We start from the raw sequence: 16015 nt of genomic DNA on the forward strand, positions 1-16015 counted from the left end.
CTGCTAGGTGCTGTCTAGGGCTTAAATTCAGCCGGAGCTGTCCGAAGCAGAGCCCCGGGAAATATTTTCAAACCCGCGGAGCTCCAGTGTGCCTTGTGGGGCAGAAGCCCAGAGCCTCGGCGCCTCCCTCGGGGCTGAAACCCCAAACCCTGGTGCCTCCCATGGGGCTGAAGGCCTGAGTCCTGGTGCCTCCCACGGGCTGAAGCCCCGACACTCCGGGAAATACTCGGTGAGAATTTAAGCCCTGGTGCTGTGCATACACAGAGTAAGAGAGAAGTCCTCGTCGGCAAAGAGCTCAGACCCGGCATACACGAGACGGACAATGTGTGGGTGGTGCAGCAGGGACCCATTCAGTACGTCTACACAGCAAGTGGCAGTCTCAGAGCCTGGGTCGACAGACTGGGCTCCCGCACTACCACCAGCTGTGTAAATGTTACGGCTCTGAAGCCCGGGGAGGGAGCGGGACTCCAGGCCCTGAGCTGTGACATCTACACCGCCGTCTTTACTGCAGTCGCCCGAGCCTGTCGGCCCGGCTTACTGCTGGCTGTGTAGACCTGCCTATGGGGGAAGAGACTTGTCCAAGGTCAGCCAGGATAGACCCGTGGGATCCGAGTCCCACGCCAGGGCTGGAGCCACTAGCCCACGCTGCTTCTCTGTCCACACACGTGAACACCAGCGGGGGCACCGCCGCAGAACTAAGCCAGCAGAGTTGGTCCTGTCGGAGCTGGGCACAGTCAGCAAAAGACAAAAACAAAAGGGGGGAGGTAAAATTCCAGAGCTTCTGCTCATCTGTGCCCTGGGAAACCTGCCTTTTCTTTGTATGCTGGGTGACCCCCTGTTTTCCCAGCTCTCTTCAGGAACCCCCTCTACCTACAGACGCTGCGTTTAACACACACACGCAGAGGCATGCCGGGAGGCCAGTCCATGCTATTCCCGAGGGATCAGTGCAGTCCTGCTGTGAGCCAGCCCCATTCCCATGCAGCCGGATGCAATGCTTTAAAATTGGATCTCTTTTTTTTTCTCTCCCTCTCTCTCTCACACACACACACACACACACGCTGCGTTTTTTTTAAAAACTTGGTGGTGGAACAGGAAGGGGAACCACTGAAATATCGTTAGACAGCCTGGAAATAAACCCTTCTCCCCGGGGCCGTGTTGAAAAGATAAAATAATGAAACAAACAAGACCTGTGTAGGGTAAGGCCATACATTCACGGTGTTGAACAATCCAGGTGTGGAGACTGCTGATGGAGCAGCGTGGGAGCTTTGAGGGCTGAAATCCCCACCCAGCCCTACAGAGACAGCGGCCCTTCCTCGGTAGGGTTGGTGAAGTGGTCGCTCCGTATTGCCAACCCCAAATGTTCCAATATGGTGAGTCAGCCCCTCCCCGCCCCCAATCATGAGAGTTAAAACATAATCCATGTGACGAGCATTGTCCGTCGTCAGGCCTTTGTGGCGCTAGGGTTCCTGTTTTCCAGCTTCTCTCTCAGGGTTCCAGCATGGCCAAGCAAGCCTACCATTTACATGGGGGCCAAATATGAGCCGCTTCGGAGAGCCCAGAATCACTGTAGGTGGCTACCCAGGCCTGGGTCTCAACGCCTCGTGAACATGTATCCAGCTTTCTTTCCAAGAACTCCTGGGGATGCATTTGCATAAGTGGACTTTTGTTTTCAACTCACGTTTCCGTATTGCCCAACTTGCACTCCGAGAAGCAGGGCTGACGTGGCGTGAGGCCGCAGTAGTGGCAGGACTCTGCACCACCATCACGCGAGGCCAGGATGGGGCAAGGGCGAGCACAGGGAATCGGACATCTCCCGGAGAATGCCATCGCTCTTGTGCTTCCAGTTTTCCACAGGCTGGTCGGCACTGGGCCGGGCCCTCAGCTAGGGTAAATCAGCGTAAGCTGTATGAATTTCAGTGGAGCTGTGCTGCGGAGGGGCTGCCCTATGTGAGTTTCACACACCTGACGTTGGTTTGTGGGGGCCTGAGCTACAGACGTGCCGAGTGCCCACTCTGCCAGATGAAGCCGAGGACGGCCCCAGACCCTCAGCACGTCTGATCCTGCATCCATCGAAACCCGTTACCAATGTTCCAAAGTCATGGAAGAGCCGAGACTTCCAGTGTGTCACCAGGCTATTGCAGAGTGCGAGCACGGGGGAGGGTAGATCTGTGATCACAAGTGCACATTCCCTCCTTAGCACAGAGAAGGGGCCCTTCTTCATCACTCAGAGTAGTGAGGGGAGCGGGGGAGAGAGAGATCTTAAGGACACAGCAAGTCTCCAACAATTCCTGAGCCAAAGTATCTTGGTGAGATTAATTTTTCCAAGGGGACCTCCTCATGCCAGTAGGCCAGGCTGCGGCCAGGACACACTGTCCTCCTGATAAACATCACAGGGCAAAGCGAGTTTATGCCAGGGTGAAATGCTTGTGACAGCCCCATGTTCTCTCCTCCCCAAGGCACCATTCTGAGGAGTAGCACCAGGGCTGGCTTAACACCAGCTGGATGGCAGGGAGTCGAAGGTGTTTCACGGGGCTGGGAGTGATTTCACCAGAGGGAGGGAAACGTTGCTGCCATGGAATGAAGAGAGGGAGTGTCTGTGTCAAGCTGGGCTGGGGATAAGGAGAGCTCTGATACTATGTAATAATAACAGACTGTTTCCCCCCCACGCCCCCGGTCTAGCTGGAGAGCTACGTGCAGATGAACGTGAAGTCGGAGATGGTCCGGATCCAGCAGAACGTCGCTCAGAACCAAACAGCCACCATGCTGGAGATTGGTACCAACCTCTTGAACCAAACGGCGGAGCAGAGCAGGAAACTGACGGTTGTGGAAGCGCAGGTACAGCAGGAGCATTCTGGGAAATGGCTCATAATAGATACACACATGGCTGCCCTGAGGGAGACACGGGGCTGGGAGCCAGGAGGCCTGGGTTCTAATCCAGCTCTCCCACTGACTCCCTGCGTGATTGGCCTTGGGCGATCCCATCACCTCCTGCCTCACTTTCCCTACCTGTAAAAGAGGGATGCTATTTCTCCCGTCTTAGTTCAGTCACATTTGTAAAGAGCTTTGGGCTGCTTAGATAAAGGGTGGGGGCGAAGTGCAAGCCATGACATGTGGCTCGCATGGCTGCAGCGTGCAGGACTCGGATGGCCAACAGGGCAGCTCAGTCGCAAAGAACTCTTGGCTCACGTGCTTTAGGGGTGGGCTGAGATTTCTGAAGGGATTTGGCTGCTCAATCCCCATGAAAATGAATGAGAAGGGGACACCCAACGCCCCCCACAGGGTTCTGACAGTCCCACTCATGGAGTTGATGTGGTCCATGTAAAAGAAGCAGAGACCATGGATTTTGAGTGCGAAGTTTTTAGGCTAGCGTGACCAACAGGGATCACATAATTTGTCCAATCAATCTCCGCTCCCTATTACTCCTATGGCCTGTTGTGTTGGAAAGACCAGGATACGCTCTCCTCCAGTGTGGCCAGTATGGATGGTAGGACATTCTATTGGCTTGAATAGATGCTCCATCTAAACTGGTTTCCCTTGGAGCTGGTGTAGTGCATCAGTGGGGAAATATCATGCCGGGGCTGGTAATGCGGCTGAAAAATCAAGGCAGGTTAAAGTGGGGGGAAGGAGGGAGCATTTGGGAGACCGAAGGGGGAGCCCACTCATTATTCTTCCCAACTGCTCCTCGGACAGGTTCTGAACCAAACCGCACGCATCGAGATCCAACTGCTGGAGAATTCCCTGTCCACCAACAAGCTGGAGAAGCAGCTGCTGCTGCAGACGACTGAAATTCGCAAGCTGCAGCACATGAACAAGTAGGGTGCTCAGCCTCGGCCCCGCTGAGGCGTCACTTCGGTTCGCTTGCCCGATTCTTGTCTCTTTAAGATGTTTAAAAGGACGGTGAGGAAGGAGGGTCTTTTAATCAGCAGCAGCTCTCCTGGCCCCAGGGGTAAACGCTGACTTTTTATGGTGACCTCTGTCAGGGTACAATTCTTTTCAGGACCGTGTGGGAACCTGCCCCAGGCGGCTACCGTGTCCCAGTACCTCATGCAGCTCCTGTTGGTCTGTCTCTCTCTTCCCCTGCTCAGGGTCACACCCCACCATGGCCCCTTGCGTGCTCCACATGCTCCCAGGTGCTGACTCCTGTTTGATGTCACTGCTTCTTTGCTTTCCCGGGGCTCTGAGCGCCCAGCTGATGCACACGGTGGGCTGGAAACCGCAATGGTTACCCGTGTTAGGTGCCTCGCTCCCTTCTCTGGGCTTTGGATTGTTTGCTCTTGGCTCGCTCCCGGACAGTCTCTCAGGGTGGGCTGGGCGCCAGGGCTGCTGCAGAAGGGGGGCTGCAGTCGCTGGTGGAGCCGTCTCATCTTCATCTGCTGCTGCCGCCGCCGCCGAATCCCTGCCAGAACCACCGAGCTCCAGAGCGAGGGTCGGTTCATGCTAACGGAGCTGGGGCTCTCTGCTGTCTCCTTTCCGTGTGAGAAAGGCCCAGCTGTTGTCAGGACTTTAGCCCTGTCCTGGAGCCGGGGGTCGGTGGGCCTATCGTCCCCGCAGCCCGAATCATCAATGAACAAGGGTGAGAACTGGGGGCTGGTGGCACTAACAAGGTCACTAGAGGGGAGATTTGCAAGCTACGTGAGCATTAGGCACCCATTTCCCAGGCACTTCCAATGGGAGTCGGGCCCCGCTGCCCTTTGGGCCTTTGAAAACCTGCCCCCAGCAGAATAGCTATCCCAGAGCGGGCGGGGCGAAGCCAGGCAGAAGCTCCCTACAGATCCCCAGAGGCAGCCTGGGTGGGTTCTAGCCATATTCCCGGCTTTAAAGACAGCAAATATCACTGGGGTGGGGAATAGCTTTAAAACCGGAATGAACTTTTTAAATGCACCCACTGCGCATGTTATCAAACAAGCCAAATGCTGGCCAGCTCCCTCGGTGTACTGCTGTCCGTTTTAAACCCTGCGGAAAATTACAGCCTATGGAAAATGACCTAGGGGGCCAGGTTTTTGTACTTTGTTCATCACCTCTGGCAGGTTGGTCTGAATAGTTTGAATCCAGATCAATGAAATGAGTCACCACGACTGATTAATCCAGGTGAGCTAGTCCAGTCACTACTCCTCGGTGGTACATTTCCATGGGCAAAGCAGGAGGCAGAGATTTCTGGGCAGGAGCCCTGGGAATAAGACCATGATTTGGGGCTACAACAGCAACTCCCAGGCCAAATATCAGCCCTTTCACTCGCTGGCATTCTCAAGGCTGCTCACTTCCTGCCGCCGCTTTGTGTCTTTCCAGCGCCGGCTCAGGTCAGGTAACATGATGTGAGATCGGATGATGTGTGATCGTTCTCTGCACAGGCTAATGAACAAGGATTAGAGACACATTTTTTGACATGACCAGGAAAAAATGCACCCACAGGTGGACCTTTAGCCAGGCATATTAGCTAGCTGGACACTCATCTACCACATTCGGAGGGTGCACGTATCTATTTGCACAGACAACCTGTTTGTGGGAAGCCAGAGCACTAACTCCTGGATGCACTATTTTACAAATGCAACCTTGGAACTTCTGCCTTGGCTAGCCGAAAGTTCAGCAGCTATTTCCATGTCCACCCAACCCATGGAGATCGGGAGTTCTCTTTAGTAGCACAAGCTCAGTTGAATATCCTCTCTCCACTGGTTTACAGGAAGAGGGAGGCACTTGGCTGAGTTCAGCGGGAGATCAGGAATGGTTTAGTGGGATGAAGAACTGCCTCCAGCTCCCATGATAAAGCAGCCTCGCCCCCCCCCATGGTCATGTTCATGAAAGACCATCATAGCCTCTGGGGTGCCCCACAAACCACACAGAGAACCTCAGTAACAGCTTGAGCCAAAACCATTTGAAGTCAATGAAAAGCCTCCAATGAATGTCAGTGGGCTTTGTCCCAGGCCCTAGCAGCTGTCTGACGATTAACCTGAGTGTTGTGTGGCTCGTGCGGTCCCCCAGGCAAGCACCTCACCCTGTCTCTCTCGGCCTGTCCCTTTGCAGTGTCCTAGAGACGCGGGTGCTGGAGATGGAGACCAAGCACCAGACAGAGCTGGAAGGGATCCGCACAGAGAAGGAGAAGCTGCAGCACCTAGTGAGCCACCAGAGCCACACGATTGAGGACCTGGAGAAGTCCCTCCACGCTGCCAACAGCAACACCAGCCTGCTCCAGCGGCAGCAGCTGCAGCTCCTCGAGTCAGTCCAGAGCCTGGTCCAGCTGGTCTCGCAGGGCAAAGGTGAGCTCATCCCACAGGAGTGCGCTGGGCTTGCCAGAGCTGCATAGACCTCCTGGCCTTCAGCCAGGGTGTCACTGACTGGAGAAGAAAGCCCTCCCGGATTCTGTGGGCAACTAACGCTCCTTGGAACTCCCTGATACCGGCCCCGTTCCCGGTCAGTAGGAGCTAGAACACGGAGTGCAAACTTCCCCACACTAGCGTCCTGTGTTAGGTGGGACCCCGCCCTGTGATGTTCCTCTGACCAGCGCCCCGTTCATGCAGCAGTGAGAGCTTCCCCACAGCAGTGCCAGTAGAACTGATGGCTAGACCGCTCGATTCAAACTGCTTAGTGACGGTAGGTGTTCAGAGAAGCTGGGTTAGAAACCTGGAAAATGTCCTCTCTCTGCTACCCCTACCCCTGCCTTGCTCGACATTCTGTCTGTCCAGCACCACCTTCCGCCTGGTCTCAGAACAATGCACCCCAGGCAGCGGCTGATGGAAAAGCCAGGGACCAAGGTTTCGGCTCATCCCATGACAGCAGGGCAAGCAAGCTGAGATGCTCAGATTTAAACCTGAATCTAGATCCCAACTTCCGTGGAGTTAGGGGCCCTTTCTAATAATTACGGTAGGGTTATATTAGAAGTGCCATAGATTTCAATCAATCAATCGATCGATCAATCGGACAGACAGAAAGCTGCTCTGAACTATCAGGGTTTGCTTTAAATATGTCCACATGTGGCACAGAGCAATCCAGTGCCCAAGATTCCAACAGCGAAAAGTTTTTGCACTAATCCATGTTGTTCTGTGTCGTCCCTTTCCGCACCCACGTTAAATCCTCAAGCTTAGTCTGGGGATCTGTGACCCCGAGGTGGCACAGACATTGTGCTCACCTAGATGTACAAAGAGACCACGAAAGAAAGAAAGAGAATCAATTAGACCCACAAACATCTATCCCAAGGAGAAAAGAGCAACAACCAACCACCCAGAGCAAATCCACAGTGCTACAGGGGGCCCAATTCTCACTTACACTAGGGCTCCTGTCCCTCCAGTCCCTCTGGCAGTGCAAAGGGGCATTCAAGGAAGCATGCGCACTTTAAGGCCATGAACGTTCCTTCTAACACACTTGCTTTCATGCTTCTTTTATCTGGTCTCCAAGAGCCTGCTCCTGCACGATGCAGGAGATCCTGCCTGCACTCAGCACCCGTTGCCCTCGGCGGGAGCACTCTGCATCTTGCAGGATCGACGCTTGTAGCTCCTGCCCCCTTTGCAGCGAGGCAGTAAAAATTGCACCAATGGGCTTCAGTGTTTTGACAGAGTCGCAGCCAAGACGCTAATGCCATAAGATGGTTTTATGGGGAAAGGGCTGTTAAGATTTCATCCTATTTATTTTTGAAGCACGCTGGCTTTTCCTGAGATGGAGCCAAGCAATCAAACGACACTTTCTATTTTCCAGTCATTACAAAAGAAATAACTTCACGTTATCTTGGCTCCCCCGGGAGGGATCGTTGGCTCCTAACGCTCTAAGTGAACCGAGTCTGACTCCAGCCCTTGTCTTGGCCGGGGAGTCAGCGCGGCAGAGGAACGCAGCTCGGAGTCTGCCTGCTGCGAGCATGGAGACGGACGCTAGGAAGGCAGCATCTGCTTGTAGCTCAGATGCCATCCAGCCAGACCCCACTGATGCATCGTAGGGCAGCAGGGGACAGCACCTTAGCTGCAATGGAACCTAGGGCGGAGGGTCATTCTCTTGACCTTCGACCTCCCTGCATGTAGACAGCACCTTTGAATGGTTCTTCCTGAAGCTGGTTTTGAGTCTGCACCTGGCTGAGGCCTGATTCCCCATTGCCCCCTGCGCTGTCACGCACACGGAGGTGACGTGGAATGTCAAATGCCGCCAGTCGGATTTGGAAGCATCTTTCTCCTAGTGCAAATGGCCCCCGGGGTACAATGCTGTGGGGGATGAAGCCATCGGCTCCTTGTGTATTATACAGACACCCTCCTAGCCCCTGTCCTTCCCCTGTATCGGATCTTGGTTCCTTTTAAAGGTGTTTTTACTCTTGTAGCAGCTGTTTGGTGACTAAGAAGGTTTGGGTTGCAACTGTGAGGGGCCCGGGAGGCTTTGAAGGGGCGATTAATAGAGAATATTGGTGACAAATTATTAACATACAAATAAAAGAACAATCTGGGGTGTTCCTGGCTCCCGGGCTTGTGCTCAGGGCATGAAATAGACGGAGAATCCCTCTCGCTCTGTTCCTTACCCTAAGCCCAGGAGATCAGAACCCATCACAGACACTTGCAGCTCACTCGCTGCTGCTTTTGTTTGCCTTGCCAGCTCCCCTCGCGAAGGAAGAGCAGGTGTCCCAGGACTGTGCTCAGACCCGCCGAGCCGGGTTTAACGCCAGCGGGGTTTACACCCTCCACGTCACCAACATGACGGAACCCAGGAAGGTGAGTGACTGACAGGCTCAGGCCTTGCACTGAAATGGACCTTAGCGCCCAAGAACGAGCGAGATGGGCCCTGTCAAAGGCAAGTCTGCCAATCTTCCCTACCTGCCGCCATGCCATTGCTCCTCAGTCCTCTCCCACGCCAGCCCTCGTGTGTCAGTACTGGGGCTCTCCAAAGCAAGGCCACTTCTTGGTCCTCGGGAAGTCTGCTCAATGCATCTCAGTCCTGACTCGCAAAACACCCTGTCAGCGGGAACGTGGCCCCACCACGCCGTAGCCACAAGACCTGTGTTGGCCTGACTCCCTCCCTGCACAGTACAACCAGTCTGTGCCGCTCCACCCCAGGCTCCCTCCCCTGCAGCACTGGCGGTTTGCGTCCTCTGCAGGTGTTCTGTGATATGGAGACAGACAGAGGCGGGTGGACGGTGATACAGCGCCGAGCCAATGGCAGCGTGAATTTCCAGAGGAAGTGGAAAGAATACAAACAGGTCTGACCTCATCCTGCCCCCCCCCCCACTCCCCGGCTTGTTCAATCACTGACCCGCTGACAACCCCGGGGGCGAGGGAGGGGGGGGTCGTGCAGCGATGGGACACTTGGACGTCAGGCATGCACTGGGTGGAACTAAAGAGCTCCCTTCCGTTTAGGCAAGAACAGACCCAGTGGGAAGAAAACCTAACCGTGTAACCAATAGGCAATGCAATCAACTCCCGGGAAGGCGGCCTCACCACTGAGCACATGCACAAGGAGAGGACACAAGACAGTAGTTGAGACGGATGTGGCAGGGCAGCGTTCTGCAGCTTGCAGGGGGGCAAGTTCCATGACCCACGTCAGGTCTCGCGGCTCTGCCATCTAGAGTCCAGAGAGCTGTAGCAGGAAAGGACCACAGACCTCTGGGGGGCGGGTTTGGAGATAGGAGTCCCAGGGCCAGGCAGAGAAGAGCTGGTGGGCAGAGGTGAATGGAAAGACCTGGCTGCCAGGGTAAAAGGAGAGAGAAGACTCCAGCTCTAGACAGGATGACAGAGGGGAATTTTGCAAACATGTCAACATTTCCCCATTTCCCCCCTGAATTCGGAAATTTCATCAAAACGTTGAAATTTGAAACATTTCTCCCAGCTCCGTGCTGGATTAGCAAGGGTCGATAAACGGGCCAGTTACTCCCATGCAGCCCTGTGACTTCACTGGGGACGCAGGGCTGTAACTGAGGGCAGAATTTACTCCGGTATTTCTAAACCTGATGGAGTTTTGCCTCCTCCCTTTGCTGACCACAACGGACATTGCATAGCCCAGGGACACAGTCTAAATCCTCCCCACTGTTGGCTCTCCTCTTCCCCAGGGCTTTGGAGACCCTGCCGGGGAGTACTGGCTGGGGAACGAAGCTGTGCATCTCCTGACAAACCAGGCTTCCTACTCGCTGAGAGTGGAGCTCCTGGACTGGGAAGGAAACCAGGCCTACGCCCATTATGAGACGTTCCAGCTGGGCAGCGAGCGTCATCTTTACAGGTGGGATATGGACCTTGACCAATGAAACGTTCCCTTGGGTCTTTCTTCAAACCCCACTTAGACAAGGAAACTCCCCCAGTGCCATCCTGGGATCGATGTGAATCCTACTCAAGCCGAAATCACAGCACCAGCTGGTGGTCCCCCAACGTTCGTGGAAGAGGCTGGGCTAGAGAGCACAGCTGGGCAAGGAACCAGTACATTGGGAGTGATGTTTCTAGGGTTTTGCATTCCACCTGCTTTACCAAGCTGTTCATCTCCGCAGCCTCTGAATCGAAGTGGCTGCAGAATGAAATGTTGTGCATTCACTGTTATTTTGCCAATTTGTGGCAATTTTGCAGTGATTTTTCTGTGTGGTCAGAAATGTTGCTACATTGTCATTTTTTCTCCTTTTGAAAACCAAAATAAATTTTCTTGAAGGAAAAAAAATGCATAAAATTGCATTAGGAAAAAATTTCTTTTTCTTGCTTTTTTGCAAAAAGCCACATTTGCATACCCCGAGGCCTGAGCCACGTGTGCAGTTAGTTGCACATGTACTTTTCCAGGTGTAATTGTGGTCACTACTTGCACAGCTGCGTTTTAGAGTTCAATCCTGCAAGGTGCTGAGTACCTGAAACTCCCAGGGCCTTCAACGGAAGTCAAAGTGCTCGGAGCACCTCCCAGGATCAAGCAATAAGCGACTGTTTGCATAAGCAGCTGCCAGTTTTGGGCACACAATTGTTGTAACTGCGCTTGCAAAAGAGAACAAATGTGTGTGCGAAAATAAAAGCCTCACTGCAAGAAAATCTAACGAAAGCAAGAAAGCAAATACAACTGACGTGCTGCTCCAGAACCACTATCACGTCATGAACAATGGCAACCTTTAACGCTCAGCTTATAAATCAATACAGTGCTGAGGCTTTGTGGGTTTTCACTGAAGCGTTGTGGGGAAAGCAAAGTGAGAAAGAGAGCAGGTGCCCTTTGACGGTCCTGGTGGGGAGCTGACCAACTCTGGGAGTCTCATAGTTCCCTCCCTGTCTAGGGGAAACTGAGGACAAGCCCCTGGCTGCCTCTCTCCAAACCCCCTATTATGAAAATGGCCCCAGCAGAACAGTAAAGTTGTAGTAAGTGTGAAGATGAGACACAAATCCAGCTAGCCCAGCCCCTGCTGAAGAGGGCCTCCAGGTCTGTGGTTTGTTTCTGGGGATCCCTGCTTCAGAGCTGAGCGCTGCCTGGATCCTAACCTCCCTCAAAATGTGACCCTACCTAGCGTAACTCCTAAGCCTTTAATTGTCCTAATACTATCCAGCTGCAATGAGGGATAGAGGTTGCCCCGGGCTATGCAGCTCTGGTCATGGGTGGGTCCATCGGGGTACCTGGATCACAGCGCAGGCGCATTCCAAACACAATCGACTAAAGATACAGAATGGGGGGGGGGCAGCTCGGGGGGATTGTATGTGCCCATCAGCTCTCTTCCCTTGTGACTGTCGCCGTCTCCACTTCTGCAAACAGCAGCAGAGAATACTCACCTGAGCTTGCCCATTAGAACAGCAGTACTTTGCGATTCTGGAACGCCTGTCACCAGAGGGGGTCAAAGGCAGGTGGCAAGGCAGCTGAGCGATGTAGGTGCAGAGCGATTGCTTTGCCCACCATCAAACCCCACCCCCTGAACCCTGCGCAGCAGGTTAGGACCGGGAGTGAAGACGACGATTCCTAAATCCAAGGCCAGAAGGGGACACTGTGATCATCTCCTCTGCCCTCCTGCATAACACAGGCCAGGCAACGTCCCCACAATCGCTCCCATCGCAGAGCTTGCGGAAAAACATCCAATCTGCCAGGGACAGAGAATCCCACACACACACACACCCCTTCGGTCAAGTGCTCCAATGGTTCATTAGCATCACAGGTACAAACTAGCCAGCTGAAGCTGCCGGAGCAGGGAGTCACAAGGCAGAGCACAACAATCTAGGCTGAACCTCAGCCAGGAGACCAGTATTAAAAGCACCATTAAAAGTATCACAGTATCTTCAGGCCTCAGTCCTGCCAGGCGCTCGGCTCTCTGGCCTTGCCCCAGCAAGACACTAAAATACACGCTTCACTTTAAAAAGCGCCTGGTCCCACTGGAGCCTCTCCTGTGCTTCAGTGTTTGGCTGGCCTGGGGCCAGAGCACGTGATACCTTGTGGGACTGAGCCCTGAAGAACTCATGGGACTCTGTATAGGACAGAAGGACCATAAGTGGGGAGGCCCTCTCTGTGCCAGCCCCTCCAGAGGCACAATGCCCGCTAAGGCGAGGGCTGGGTACCAAGTCCTTGCCGTAAGTTCCAGCCAGCCCGCCCCCGCTTAGCTTGTGAGCTCTGACAGCACCTCCCGATCTGGCAGCCGGCTGGAGCCTGTGGGGGTTTCGAACATTTGGACCGCTCCGCACTGCTGATAAACTCTGGGGTGGGATTGCTGCTGTATCTGCCTCTGCTTGTTTTTATTTGCAAGGACACAGGGGACAGTTTTCTTAAATAAATCCCAGGAAACGTTGACAGGAGTTTGAAAAGTAATTCTCGTCCTCTGCCTCGTTTTCTCCTCTTCCGCCTCCTCTCCTCGTTCTGCCTCCTGTCTCGCCCTCTCTCTGCTTTGGTCCTCCAGGATCTCCCTGAAGGGCTACAGCGGCACCGCTGGGCAGCAGAGCGGCCTGGTCCTCCAGGGAACCAACTTCAGCACCCGCGACTCGGATAACGACAACTGTCTCTGCAAGTGCGCCCAGATGCTGTCGGGAGGTGAGCGGGCCCTGGGTGCAGGGGGGGGCTGGGACCAGCCTTCCCCACGTGCCCTGTGTGCTGTGGAGGACTGGTGGGGGCAGAGTGTGTGGAGCAACTGAGGCTGGGTTCTTGGGAATGCTCCATTCTTATTGAATATCTTCGTTCAGTGTCTCAGAAATACAGCGTAGTGATGAGGGAGGGAGGGATGTAGACAGACAGACGGACGTCGGAGCGAGAGCTCTCCCTCGTCACTCTTCACCCAATTTTCCTAGACATGCACAGAGCCCAAGAGTCTGATCGCCTGCTGCAGCCAAGGGTCGAATTGTTGTCACGCTCTGTTCTAGTCAGGTTCTTACGCTGGGCCATCCCCGTAGTATCTGAGAACCCTCCAGAGGTGCCTTAAGAGACGTGACTAGTGTCTGTCTCTCTCCCCTCCCAGCAGTGGAGCCTTAGCTTTGGGCTTGTGCTTTCTGCAGGCAGTCGAAGGCTGTAGTTGTTAGCATTCCCCACCTGGCTTTATGCAGGGCTGCCAAGTCACCCGCATTTGGAGAGAGACACCCACAAACTCCCTGTCACCCAACTATCCTCCAAAATGCTGCCATCTCCCCCAGGGGCCAGGGCAGCCCTGTCCCAAGATTGCTTTCAGGAGCAGAAATGGCGAGGAAGCAGAGGGGAGAGAAATAAGGGGGGAAAGATCAGAATGGGGAGAGACCGGGACAGAAGGGTGGCGAGCAAGGAGGGCATGACACGACACGGGGAGAGGAATAGCCAAACAGCCTGAAGAAAGTTCATTTGCTGCAGATCACCAGGGCTCTGTCTGAGAAGGGCTGGGAACTTCATCTGCATCCTTCTGTCCCACCTGGTCCCCCCCTCCGTACAACCAGATCTCCCCCACATTGCAGCGGCAAATCCCTGTGGCCTTGGGCCAGCAGATCTGTGTATCAGACACATGCCAGGGCGACTCTGGGACTAGGAATCGGGAGAGAGAGAGAGAGAGAGAGAGGCCCGATACTTCTGGCCAACTGGCAACTCTTCAAGCAAATGAGTGCCGGGCTCAAGGCAGCCGTCGGTGCTGGGACGGGGCGGGGATCCTGGATCAGGGAATGAGCTCCGATTGTTTCAGCCAGGGGTCTGATTGCCTTGATCCGGGTTAGTTTGTCTGGGGCTGTTACTAAAGACATGAGCAGAGCCGGGGCCCTTGACATGAGCCCCAGGAATTCGTTTGGATGGATACGTACGTACCCGTCCAATGGCAGAGCCTGGGATCCTCCCCAGGCGGGACGCAGGGGCACGGAAAATCCCCATGGGCCAGATCCTGAGCTGGCGTAGATCAGCAGAACCCCACTGGCTGCATTAGACTTACAGCAGCGGCGGATCTGGCCCTTTGTCTCCTGCTGCTCTCTCGTGCGGGCACTGAATTCTCTGAGGACGATGGAGATGGGCCAGAACCCGGACCTCCCGCTCCAACCAGACTTGCCCTGGCACAGCGACAGCACAAGAAGAGCCCATGTCTGGACAATCTCAAAGCCAGAATAATCCCACCAGGATCGTACTGTCCGATGCCAGGCGGTTCTCTGAAGGCCATTGCCCTTATGACGCAAGAACACGCATAATCACAACCATGAGGCATAACCTTCCCGGGCCAGGAAAAATGTGCTGATTACTACACCCTTTAACGGCTGGAACATGGTCCGGGATACCCCAGGGGTTGGCATCCACAGGGCGAGGTTACCACACTCTGCCAGTGATAGGATACTGTCAGGGACAACCCTGTCCTTCCAGTGCCCAAGACTTTCTTTTTGCACAGTAGTTCCTGATACCTGGGGTTCTCGCATTTGCATTGCTGCTGTCCGTGTGTGTACAGCACCTACGTCCAGGGTGTTGTGATCTTAGCCACGGCCTCTCAGCACAGCTGTAATTCACACAGCGCTTCCCCGTTCCCCACTGACACCAGTGTGAGCAGGGTCGAGTTGCCGATCACCTGGCCTGAGGAATGGCAAAGCTGGCTTGGCTGCAGGCAGGAGAACTCAGGGCTGGGTTTCTTTTTTTCCACTTTCTTATGGTTTGATTTTTGAAAAACTCTCTGTCCAATATCAAGAAACATTTTTTTCCTAAAATCACCCAGTTCTTTTTGACAAATTGAATTTGAAAAGTCCCCAGGGCTGTGTATTTCTAACCAGGCGGAAGCCTGTGCATTTTGTTTTACACTGTTCATGCCTCGCGGCTAGGCCTACCGGGGAAATGACGACCAGGCACGCTCCCAGGAACAAGCCTTTGGCTAGAACCAATCTGAACTCAGAGCCCAGAAGTTTCACGCTCTGTCCGAAGTCCAGACTCGGTCTGGCGAGTTCTCTAACCTTTCTCTTCTATGTCCCCCACTCAGGTTGGTGGTTTGATGCCTGTGGTCTGTCGAACCTGAACGGCATCTATTATCCCGCCAAGCACAATGTCCGGAAGCTCAACGGGATCAGGTGGCACTATTTCCAGGGGCCCAGCTACTCTCTAAAAGGCACACGCATGATGATAAGACCTTCAGACTTCTAGCGCCCCAGAGCGTGGTGGGGCAGAGGGCAAGCCAGGCTCCAGGCCTCCGAACTGGCAGGCAACAGTCCATCATGGAACTGGTAGGACCATTAGACCAGCCACAGATGGCAAAGGAACAGGGACACATCCTAGCAGGAGCAGGCTCTTGTAACCCAATGCCTGGGGCTCCAGAGCAGGGGAAAGGAGGAAGACCTGGAGCTAAGCGGAGAGATGACTCTGGGCCTGGACTCTTGGGCCTCCAAGGAGGAGGAGAAGAAAGAACAATCAGAAAAACAAAATCTAAAAACTAAACTGTCCCATTGGTGTGAATTACAAGTATTGGGCTTTTGTTCCGGACCAGTGTGATTCTTTTCTATGTTGTATCATCTTCAGGGAAATCGTCTCTAGACCACAAAGGGAGCCTGCTGCACCCAGGGCCAGTGGGACCTTCCGAGCGGCAGCTGGGAATAGTGCGGAGCATGCAGAGTTATTGCAGTGAGGTCTGGTTTTCATTGGTTTTAGCATGTTTCTAGGAAACACTCCACCCTTTTCCTTCCTTGTTTTCCCCTGCTTCTGAACTGCCACATGGCCA

The 16015-nt window shown here is 54.2% G+C and overlaps 1 protein-coding gene across 3 annotated transcripts in view; it reads left to right on the top strand.

The window, feature by feature from the left end:
• Positions 1-15772, top strand: part of ANGPT4 (angiopoietin 4) — a 40128-nt gene extending 24356 nt beyond the window's left edge. Inside the window, exons 1-9 of one of the 3 annotated variants that reach the window (XM_065566276.1) lie at positions 2239-2306; positions 2680-2835; positions 3691-3812; positions 6019-6251; positions 8560-8675; positions 9059-9160; positions 10007-10173; positions 12788-12918; positions 15284-15772. In XM_065566276.1, coding sequence (XP_065422348.1) covers positions 2698-2835; positions 3691-3812; positions 6019-6251; positions 8560-8675; positions 9059-9160; positions 10007-10173; positions 12788-12918; positions 15284-15444 — 1170 coding nt within the window. In that variant the 5' untranslated portion in view covers positions 2239-2306; positions 2680-2697 and the 3' untranslated portion in view covers positions 15445-15772. Of the gene's footprint in view, positions 1-2238; positions 2307-2679; positions 2836-3690; positions 3813-4435; positions 4574-6018; positions 6252-8559; positions 8676-9058; positions 9161-10006; positions 10174-12787; positions 12919-15283 lie in introns of those variants that run through there. The other 2 variants (XM_005304910.4, XM_065566277.1) reach the window with 2 other exon arrangements.
• The last annotated feature ends 243 nt before the right edge of the window (positions 15773-16015 follow it).

This window comes from Chrysemys picta, chromosome 13 (genome assembly GCF_011386835.1).
Source record: "Chrysemys picta bellii isolate R12L10 chromosome 13, ASM1138683v2, whole genome shotgun sequence".
Taxonomy (NCBI): domain Eukaryota; kingdom Metazoa; phylum Chordata; order Testudines; family Emydidae; genus Chrysemys; species Chrysemys picta.